This window comes from Leucopleurus acutus (genome assembly GCF_964270905.1).
Source record: "Leucopleurus acutus genome assembly, chromosome: 12".
In the NCBI taxonomy this organism is placed as follows: domain Eukaryota; kingdom Metazoa; phylum Chordata; class Mammalia; order Artiodactyla; family Delphinidae; genus Leucopleurus; species Leucopleurus acutus.
Window position 1 is genome coordinate 62,773,334 of NC_139154.1, and position 12,051 is coordinate 62,785,384.

General features: G+C 36.0%; 1 protein-coding gene across 1 annotated transcript in view; it reads right to left on the reverse strand.

The window, feature by feature from the left end:
* The window catches only part of LRPPRC (leucine rich pentatricopeptide repeat containing), a 104,271-nt gene that overhangs the window by 9,656 nt on the left and 82,564 nt on the right, over window positions 1–12,051 (reverse strand). Inside the window, exons 30-32 of the mRNA XM_082851608.1 lie at window positions 10,977–11,103; window positions 4,676–4,764; window positions 825–1,029 (exon numbers count right to left, since the gene is read on the reverse strand). Coding sequence (XP_082707734.1) covers window positions 825–1,029; window positions 4,676–4,764; window positions 10,977–11,103 — 421 coding nt within the window. The remainder of the gene's footprint in view (window positions 1–824; window positions 1,030–4,675; window positions 4,765–10,976; window positions 11,104–12,051) is intronic.

The following is a 12,051-nucleotide window of genomic DNA, read 5'->3' on the forward strand; positions in this document are numbered from 1 at the left end:
ATCTTCTAACTTAAAATAATCACATTTTCTTATTAAAGGAAAAGTTTAAAGTTCTATTTGGGGAAATAGTTTTAAAAGGGTGAAAAACAAAACAAAACCTCTTCTCTGCCCAAAGAAAGAGGAACAAAAAGCCCTGTAAAAACCAACATGACATTTTCGTATCACAACCCATTAAATGTATGTAGGATTAACTGCTAAAGAACATTTTTTCCTAAAAGCATGAAAAATGTCAATTCCATTATTACCCCCATGAATCTTTAACTTTGCTAGTGAGGTTAATAAAAATCAAGTTCTTATTTACTTCTACAGTAGTGATCCTCAACAAGGAATCTAGAAATGGTGGTATGAGAATCATCTCTAAATACCTCCCTTTGTGTGGATGTGTGTTGACACGGGTGGATGGGTAGGAGAAGATGGAAATGTGTATTTTTAACAAGCTTGCTAGGCCTTCCATTTCACTATGTACTGGTAGGGTGTCACCTTCAAGTGTTGCTAACATTCAAATGAACTTATTTTTCACTTTTGCAACCAAGTGTTTCAATAAGGGCCTGGAATGTATGAATGAGAAAAGTTACCAACCGTGAAGCAAGTTTTATGAATTTGAAAATTTTGATAAATGTTGATTTAAGATTTAATTTAAAGCTAAAACATATTTTGTTAACATATAATTATTCCCTGATAGCTACAGAATAATCAGCAACTGGCATCGATACTTCCTCTGTAGTTGATACGGCTTCTAATACCCTAGTTTTACAAAAGGTGGGATTTGAGATAACGTTCCTTCCAGTATCCAATGGAGAAAAAGAAAGCTCGAAAATACTCACTTCTTTATTTGTGCCAAAGCAATGTTATTGATGAAAACCATACGGGAAAGTCCAATTGAATCTTCGAGTCCATTTACCAACTTCTGAATGTCTTGTATGCTTTCTGTATCACCCTTCAAGGCACATGCCTGAATAAGGCGGGTCACTGCTATCCTAGAAGGTATCTGCTCCAGATCCAAGGCTGTTTTTAGTGTTGTTAGAGCATCTACAATAGAAGAGCAGGTGACAGAGCTTTTTTTATATGAACCGTACTGACTTTAATGTGTTTTGAAAACTAGCTTTTAAATATGAGCACAAAATGACTATACACAAAAAGCTATGAATAATTTATTCTATATTACAGAAAATATTAATACTTTATGAGAAACCTAAAAAAAAAAAAATAAAGATTTATTTGACTGTAAGATATCAGAGACCAGAGAAATTTCTTCTTTAAGTTACAGAGAAAATGCAGATGTTACTGACAGAATGTGGATTCCATTCAGGGATAACATTTAGTGACTAATTTCAAAGAAGTTGACAAGTTCAGAGAAATATAAATAAGGAAAAATTTTAAAAATTAAAGGCCTTCCAAAAATATGTAACCTCTACCCACATTCATACTTTCCCAGATTTTACTACACTCAAAAGATTCATGATTATCAAAATCTTCTAATACCGCAAAGATTCTTTCTTGAAAACAATGTCTCTTTCTAATCCAAAAAGGACTGATCATACAAGAAGAGCAGCCAAACTGGAACACTCAACTTACACACTAACAAATTTATTTTACACGATTACATATCTTGCAGATATTTTCTTACACTGATTTTTCGGAGAAAATAAAGCTCACCAGATTCCCAGGGAGAAACCCCTCAGGAGTTTCTTTCTTTTTTTTTTTTTTTAAAGTATCATACTTACAAGTATGTGATTATGGATAAATATGGAATATCCTTCTGATTTACTGATTTAAGTGCCAGGGTAGCAAAATCCTTCTATTAAATAAAATGATGGACTGCAGGGAAATTGCAATACTTAGCACAACAATCACTGCTACCAAAGAAAACTTCATGGCTCTATAGAAATTAAAGCAGTGTAACCTATACAAAACTAAGACCCTCAAAGCAGCTTTCCAAATAACAGTCTATCTTTAAGAGAAGAATGGGGAAAGGGTAATATTAAAAGTGATACAGTAAAAGACATCATGAATTTAAGTATTTATTACTGAATAAACAATTCATTATTACTCCAAATCTACATTCTAAACCAGTGATTCTCAAATGGGGAAAAGGGAAAATAGGCAGTTTAGAAGGCATATTCAATAAAATTTTATAAATACACACGAACATACAGGAAACAAAAAATGTTATTTATACTACTATTAATGTTATTAATAATATTATCTATAGAAAATAAACTTGATAAAATCTTAACTGGTGGTCATACACAGATTATATGGAATATTTTTATTAGCCAAGAATATTGTCAGCCAGGATGATCTTCCCACACCAGTGGATCAAATAGCAACAAAAATAAGATAACAATGGTGATGATAGTAACGCGCATTTACTGAGCTTTTACTACATTTGTTGAGCACTTACTACATGCCAGACACAGTATTAAGCAGTCACACTCACAACTACCCTCTGAGGTAAGTAACAAATTTATATGTGGGAAACTGAGGCACAGATAATTTAAATAACTTCCCCAAGGTCATACTGTTAAGACACCAACCCAAGAATCTAACCACCCCAGAGCCTGCATCTATGGGTGCCTGTGTGTGTGAAAGAGTGGAGGATAAAGGAGAAGAGATCATTTTATGTCTATCCAAAGGGAGCATGGGACCTTAGAACCGAAATCATATTCCCATACAGGGCTGGACTTCTAGACAGTTTATGATTTACTGCTTTGGGACACCAAAAGCAGTATCCATCCACACCCCTCCCCGAGTCCTTATCACACTGTCACCTAATTTACTAGTAATATTGATTATACTGCAACAGTGTGATGTATCAGCTATTAATATTCCAGAACAGCATTTGAACTGGCTTTATTTTTCTTACTGCTTTAGATGGCATTGAGAAAAAGCAACCTGAATTTTTTTTTTTAATTGGGAGCTCTAGTCAGCCATGGAACAAAATAAGGAGATGTGGATAGTGCCAACAGCATTCCCGTCCTTGACAATGACCACAGTAGGTTAGTCTGTGGCGAGGCACTGGGAGGTGGGTTCATAGCTTCTACTCTCAACCAACCTCCAGGTGAACAGCTGAAAACAGATGTGAAATTATATCATAGTTTCTTGTTGTCTTCACAGGGTACCTAACATACAAGTGGGATACCAGTCAAGTTAAACACTGATTAGATTCAGCTCAAAAATTAACTCCTTGAAATTAAAAAAGTGTTTTATTCTGATCTCCGTGTCTACAAAATGTCATTTATAAAAATGAACTTATTTATATGGGAGCAAGTTTAATTTTTCAATGTTTTAAAATTGTTTATCAGGGACTTCCTTGGAGGTCCAATGGTTAAGACTCTGCACTTCCACTGCAGGGGGCGCAGGTTCGATCCCTGGTCAGGGAACTAAGATCCCACATGCTGCGTGTCGTGGCCAAAAAATAAAATTTCAAAAAGTAGAAAAAAATTGTTTTTAAATATCTACTTGCCAAAAAGCCTCTTCTATTTCAAAGAAAATGAAAGCTTTTAAAGTTTTAATAGCAAGCCCTAAAACACTCAATTATGACTGAAGCTGTCTCTAACAGACTGGTCCTGCCTGTAGAATACTGAGGCAGCAATTCTGCATAGGCAGAAATGATCACTTACATACTCAGTCCTAACCAGTTAGGAAGACATCCAAAGACCAATACCTCTAGGCATTACAGGCAACATTAAAGCTGCACAATTAGACAGCAACTTTCAGAGATGTGATATTATTTTATAAGCATGCAAGTGAGGAGTATATACAGAGTGAGGAAAAAACTAGGCAACATATTTAACGGTTAAAGAGCTGTTTCAACCTTCATTAAAGAGTCTAAGTGTCTTTTGTTGTATTGGCAAAACCATGGTGTTACTGTATCAACTAAAATTCAAATGTAAAATTAAATGTGAAAAGATGCTTATCTAAATTTAAGAGATTCATCATTTTTCCCCTTGGGAGCTCATTCATAAGACTATCCGATCCAAATCCATTCCTCTGCAAACCCATAAACAGCCTCTACCAAACAAATGGCCTCATCCCAACCCTCCCCAAAGTCATCTCCACATTTTTCTGGTGTTATCCTCTTAATTCAAAAGCTCCAAACTCCAAACTCCAAACAAACACTGTATCTTACTGCTGTTGGTATTACGAACTATTAAAGAAGTATTAGATTAAGTTTTAAAAATCAATATTATAATCACTTGGTGCACAATCCCACACATTTAACACTCAATTTAACTCATTTGCTAACTCACATACAACCAACACAATATGCAAGAAACAACTGCTGGGAATTGTTTCAGATGCTCTAAAGTATGTTAATTTCCAAAGCAAAATGACTTGTGCTGTGAATTTTAACGCACTTGAAAGCCTGTACTTTCTCTCCTTCTGCAACACAAATTTTGCATGTCTGAAGAGCTGTGATTCATCTTAAGAAAACCCATCTTGTGTTAAATGGAATGGAAACTGGACTAAGTGGTCAAATGACAAGTACATTCATATTCAAGCTGTATTATAAATGCATGTACAGTAATTTACGTCTCTCAGCTACCACAAAAGGCTCTTGATAAGCAGGTAATTTGCTAAATGGACTCCTTTATCCAAGTATTCGAAGGGCGTTACAAGAAAAATCTGCAGAGGCATTAATGTGACGTAAAGGTCAAGCATTGTGACATACCTTTCAAATAATCCCGCCTAACTTGCGTTATGATGAGGCGGCTGTTGGCAGCATCGTTCAGTGTGAAGCCCTTGATGTGGGTCTCAGCGCTAAAAGAAGCAGACATTTAGAAAGGAATTACTGACATGCTTCTGATACGATAATAAATGGTTGAGCACCAAGGTGAAATTATAAAAACTACTGTTCATATGTTAAAAATATTGCTGCAAAATATCGACCTGGAGACAGCTTTTGTGTTATCCTGTCAATGGTTATAGAAGGATAATTTTTTTTTGCATTCTGACAGATGACAAAGTTGGAAATGAGCAACAAAAGAAACAAAGTACAAGATTTTTTTTAAACAATCGGTTCAGATTCTTGAATGCTGACATATTAGATGACTAAAATAACTGCATGCCCTGCATTGTTCTGCTGTATCCTAAGCTGGATACTTTTTCCTCTTTTTTCTACACTCACCATAATTATAAAATGTAAAACTATTCTTTCGGCAACAAAAATGAGCATTTATTTTCAGCACTTTATATTTTAAATATAAACTAAAGCATATTACTAACACCATATCATTTGGCTGATTAATTTTCAAATTTCTGTCATCTAGATACATACAATTTTTAAAGGTGAACATACTGCAGAACTAAAACCACTGCTATATTAAAATGTAAAATTTCACACAATCTTGTCCCAGCCTTAAATTTGAAACCCAACTTTTTTTTTTCCCCGGTACGCGGGCCTCTCACTGTTGTGGCCTCTCCCGTAGCGGACCACAGGCTCCGGACGCGCAGGCTCAGCGGCCATGGCTCACGGGCCCAGCCGCTCTATGGCATGTGGGATCTTCCCGGACCGGGGCACGAACCCGTGTCCCCTGCATCGGCAGGCGGACTCTCAACCACTGCGCTACCAGGGAAGCCCAAACCCCCCCAACTTTTTTTTTTTTTTAAAGTTTATTTATTTATGTATTTTTGGCTGTGTTGGGTCTTCATTGCTGCATGCAGGCTTTCTCCAGTTGCTGAGAGCCGGGGCTACTCTTCGTGGTGGTGTGTTGGCTTCTCAACGCGGTGGCTTCTCTTGTTGCAGAGCACAGGTTCTAGGTGCGCGGGCTTCAGTAGTTGTGACTCAGGGGCTGTAGAGCGCAGGCTCAGTAGTCGTGGCGCACGGGCTTAGTTGCTCTGTGGCATGTGGGATCTTCCCGGACCAGGGCTCGAACCTGTGTCCCCTGCATTGGCAGGTGGATTCTTAACCACTGGACCACCAGGGAAGTCCCTCCCCCCAACTTTTTAAAACTCAAGAGCAAAAACTCACTTTTCTTATGACTAAAACCTACATAATTTAAAAAAAAAAAAAGAAAGAAAGAAGAAGAAGAACCCTAGCCAGAGATGATTTGTTTGCTACATTGTTTGCATATCTCCTGTGATGAAATTTCAGCATCCTTAATGCCCCTAGCCTTTATCTCCCAATTAGGAAATCTCCACAGGTCAAAAGGAGCAAAAGCAATTGCTGCCATTTGCCTTATCAAGCTCAGTGATGATCTTGCTGCCAACAACCTCGGCCTACCGACATGAACATCTAAGCTGAGCAGATTGCGAGAAAAGCAGGGTCACTGCTAAATTACTCTCGTCAATCCCAAGAAAATCCTCCAAAGACACCATGATGTGCCCATCCTCTCAGTCACTTTCAGCCTCTGAGGTTCCCCCCCTACTGTTCCTGGGGGAAGGATTTTTTTATCCCCGCAACGATCCTCTTAATCCCACCAAAGCACCCACTGCTCAGTTTGACTTTTTTCCTTTTTCCCATCTGTCAAAGCTCTTAAGTCAAAAACTCATACATGAGACTATAAACTGCAGAAAATAAAGGATTTACTTTCTCAATCTTTAGCATGGTTAAATAAACAAGCAGACACTATTAAAATTAAGCTCATTTCTTATGCCAACATTATTACATGTATTATACCATATTTACTTGAAAATAGTACCTAAAATTCATTAAAACCATAAGGTAACAAAACTTCTGACATCACACTTGATTGTCAAACCTTTTGAAAATCTCAAAACACAGAACATTTTTCTTTTAATAATCTCTTGCTATCTCAAGGTGTGTATTCAATATATATTTGAAAGTGAGGATAAATAGGAAGAAAACTCTCCCCAGTTCTATTACATGCTGAACATATATTACACATGTAGAAACTGACCAATCACAACCAAAATATATTCCAAACTGGCAAAGGGAGAAAAACTACAGAAGGTACTGGTGATTCTGCAGTGTACTCATTCATACAATAAAATAAGAGAAGTTTACTTCTGAATCATAAGTTTGATCTTTCCTTTTGGAAAAAAATCTAATACAGAGATGTCAAATCAAACTTCCTTGTGATAATGAGAATATTCTTTACCCATGCTGTCCAATAGGGTAGCCACCAGCTACATGTGGCTACCTGGCTACTGTGATGGAGGAATGGAAACCTTAATTATATTTAATTTTAATAATTTAAATTTAAGTGGGCACTTATGGCTAGTGGCTACTGGACTGGACAGCACAGAATTCCAGACATTTTCTTTTCTTTTTTAGAACTGCTAAAATAAAGGAAAAAAAAATTGCAGAGTGAAGGGGTATCAATCTTTTAACTTACAATCAAGTGCAAAAATTACTCTGTCTTAACCAAAGAAGATAGTATCACATGGAAAGGTTCATATTAGAGATTTCAGAGCTATGACTGGTCTATGGATTGTACTTATATAACACGCACATAGGACATTAGGCAGTGATTAGAATTTATCTTACTTTGGAAAACAAAAACTGGCCAACCCAGTAAAAACCATCAGTTATTAATTTAGCATTATTTTTAGACAGAATAAAATAAGAAGCTAGTAGAAACAAGAGAAAATGAAGTGCTATTCTTGAAAGATAAAGCAAAGCTAATCACCACATGATTCTCAAATTTCCTAAGAATAGAGTTCAGTGTTAACAGAGATTTAAAATAACAATTCATAACCATTACTGCTCTATAAATAAGCAGTTCCCCTCCATTGAAAGAATTCACTATACCTAAATTTTTATTTTGAAACACAAGGAAATGTTGAATTCTAACCGAAAATGAAAGAAAGTCATTCTTTTTTTCTTTCAAAAATTTTAAAGGCATCTGTTACTTTTGAGGTTCCATTACTTGTTGGGAAGGTTAAGTAACCTTAAGCTGCAGAAATCTCACTAGTAGTCATGTGAATCCGCAATACATTAGAGACAGCAAAGGTACAGCAAAAACAAAGACTGCATTAGTTCACAGAGAAAACAACTGCTCTTAAGATTGAACAGGTGGCATCATGTAGGTAAGTGTAACAGACTGCTATTTATACAGTATATTTATAGCGTAATAATAGAGTAGTAGTGCCAGAATAATACTGGGGGTACCACCACTTGCTACAGTAGCTCATTTGGTCACACCATATTACAATAAAGATGCCTCTAAAAAAAAAAGCAACAATTATTTTTCATTCTGATCACTGATGCAGAGCCAGAAGGGGAAGAGATGACCTAGTGGAACACTGGCAACGCTGGAACCAGGAAACAAATCCAGAGAAGTTATACGACATTCCTCCAGTAACAGAGAATTGGAACTCTAACTTCCGCTTCTGAATTCCCAGTCCAGAGTTATTTTCAAAAGTACCCAATGTAGATCTAACCCAAGATACGATTCTTCATAGTCAGATATAACGTTTTATTGGTTCAAAGAAAAGGATGTGCACAGATCCCCAGATTAAGTGCCTCTGGGCATTCTAAAGCTTGGAATCTAGGAATCTCTTTGGGCCCACACAACTAGATGGGGAAGGCAGCTACAAAATACTCCTGGAAGATAACACAGGGGAAGATAAAAGTAACCTCAGGAGTACAGAAAGGTTTCATGAACATCTAGAGAGGGAGGGAAGAAAAGAAGATAAACCTACATTTTACAGGTTGTGGACATAAGTGTAAATAGAAGGGCTGTGCTTATAACCATCTTCTAGGTCAACAGCTTTCACACTTGTTTGATCAAGATTCTCAGTCAGACATAGTTAAGAAACGATGTTTTATGGTACATACCAGTGCACTGATATACAGATGCACATATAACTGAAAGCAAATGTTCACAAAATATCTCTACTACATGGAATGCTTTGATACTTTCTATTCTATTTAACTAAAAAAGATGTTGATTCTGCCCCACTAAAGAGAGTCCATGATCCACTAACAGGTTATAAATGCAATTTGAAAAACTACTCTAGATCAGGGGTCTCCAGCAAGAGGTATGCACACTGTGTGAATGCTCTAGGGTGAGACAAGAAAATGTTTAAGTTTCTATTTTTAAATCTTATTCTCCAAAAAACTGCTATTTTTGGAGTATGCTCTATAATATACTTACATATCATATACTTACAGTAGTACAGCTCACTGATAATGGTAATGTGATCAAAATGTTTAAGACATGATCCTTGACTCACCTGGGGTGTTTAGTAAAATGCAGATCCCTGGGCGCCACACCAGATCAGGTGAGTCAAACCTTTGGGGTGGGTGGTGGGTTATCTGTTTATGCTACCAGAATGTGAGGCTCACCATTCTAGAACAAGCCCAATTAAAATGAAAGAATTATAATTTGTACTTTTGGGAAGTATTTCAGAGGTCTCTGTGACCAACCTCAGGACTAAAAGACTTGAAAAAGATTTCCTTCTTTGCTTCCATCTCCTCAGTTAATCATACCCAATTCTCAACACAAAATGTTCCTCTCTTTTTTCTGCCACCCTTTCCTCCCAAATCACTGTTGTTTCAAAACACCTTTGATAATTGTGGACAGTGTTTAGATAATAATTTTCCAAGAAAAGTAACTGTAGGAAAAAACCTGCACCTCCTGGATGACTTCAATGGTTATAGATGACAGGATGCTGTTCAATGTCACATTTTCCAAGTCACTAATTGAGGATGTACTGAGTATTCCAGAGAGAGATAATTTAATTAGCAACTGAGTAAAAACACAAATGAGACACAATGCATTAAAAACCTGAACTTAAAAGTCTCAGTGTGACCGTCCTATATCAAGACATAGAAGTGATTCAAGATCATAGATATATATGGTATATGTGTGTATCCATACATATATAGTACTTATATGTATATATATGAATTATATATACTGTGCGTGTGTGTATATGTCAATAGATACAGATATATTTCCACAGACAAGTACAGTCATACACAACGTATTTTTCAAAATGTACTGAAACACAAACAGTAAACACGGCCCTATGGTGCATAACTTTAACATAACACTAATATTAACGCCAGGTTTTCCAGTGAATTCCAAGAATGGCAAACATCCATTTTCTATTCAGGATTCTAATATTCCAAAAGTGCTGCGACTTAAAAATTTTGAAGGCCAAAAGTTAGCCAGGAGAGATTATTTCAAAACTTACAATATACTAGGAAAAGGTTGACCTTTGCCATTGAAAATAAAGCTATTGACTCATCAACAGGACAGGTGTACCTTCCAGAGCAGGTGACCTTGATCTTCTCCTTTCTAGGCCTTTTCTGATTAATTACTTAACTTTGAAGGTAACTCCTTGGGGATAAGACAACAGAGTCAGTTAACTGACACAACACCAGGGAAGAAAACTGTATTCTCGTTCTGATTAACAAAGTATTTTACTTTAGGGAACTAGCCAGAGACAAAACCACTACCGCCACTAACACCAATACCACTAAACAGATTACAAAACAAGAAGGGGAAAGAGAAAAGGTATTTAAAATGTGTTGAGTACCATATATTTTCTCTACTTCACTCTATCTCCTTCAATAGCTAGAAGAAATCATTAATGTAAGACTTATTATCATCTACTCATTATACAGAAGAAAAACTAAGGCTCAGAGATAGGAGGAAATTTTCCCACGAGCTTTCAAGTAAGATTCAAACCCTTGCCTAAGTTCAAAGCCCTTGATGTCTTCATGTATCAGGCTGCTTCCACCATAAAAGGTACACAGATCGAGTTGCTGAACAAGAAACAGAATATGATTTAAAAAACTACTTTTCTATATATGAATAGAATACATGAGTTGTGACGTTACATAAGGTAAAATAAAATATACTGCAGTGTGCAGGGCTAATAAAAGTTATATTTTTTGTAGGTTAAAAACCCCCATAAAATTAGAAAAACATTTCATATAATTTTTGTGACTAGTTGAAGACAATTAAGCAACTGCTACTACAATATATCAGAAAAATCCTAATGATAGTTGATATTTGTTTTTAAGTGTGAGGTTTAATAGATGAACTAATACTTACAAATCTTTCACTTGCACTGCTTGTGTAGGATTATCCTTCATCAACAGTAAGTTTATAAGACTGGCATAAGTTTCACTATTGAACACAACGTTTTGCTTTTTTGCTTTCAGGAAAATATTAAATGCATCTATGAAGGAAAAAAACAACAAAAAATGAGATGACATTATTCTGAAATGGCAAAAAAGGAGGGGGAAAAGCCCTAAAACAAAGCCCGAAACCCCCATATTTCTGCTTCTTTTAATACTCACTCACTAAACCACTCTACAGAGACACACACACACTGACCAAGCAAGCAGATGTTATCACTCTTCTAATCTTTAAAAAACAAAGTGACAGTTATGAAAACTACTACTTAATCCAAATGGATGGTACCAGAAAGGGCTTCGTTTTAAAATTATTTTTCATACTAGCTCTCTAAAGTCAATAAATTATTTTCATGCCAATAAAAACGAAAAAGAGCTCTTCTGAATTTGTTTATCAAAAGATGATCTCAGTTTCCAGTTTCAAAATAAATTGCAAAATGTGTGTTAAAGTCCAAATAAACCAGGGGTATAATTTAGATTGAGGGGAGCAAAAGATTCACTTTAAAGCGATCTTGAATCTGTAAGTGGGTGGTTCCTGCGGTTAAGATTCCAACACAACAGCATTACAGTGAGTATAGCCTGTAATGCTAAAATTAGGAGATCAAATTATTTGGCTACGACAGGACTTATACAAAAACATACAATTTTCAAATATACAGATATCTAACAAGTAAACTAAGCAACATTTGTTTGACTGATTAACAGTTTTATTTCACTTGTTCACAATAACTGTCAGTGAATGAAAAGATGTTACCAGAAGAGAAGTAACTACACTTTTCAGTCACTTACTTTTCTGAAATAAAATTGCCTGGCTATAAACATCCAACTGAAACTACAATCCACACTCTGGTGTGTATAAACACATCACAATAAAGATGGGGCATAACTGAACTATCACATAAGAACTTTTATGGATATAAAGCTCCATGTAAAGAAATACAGAACACACAAATAGGAATGAACATGATATTAATGCTCAGAAGAACATTCTG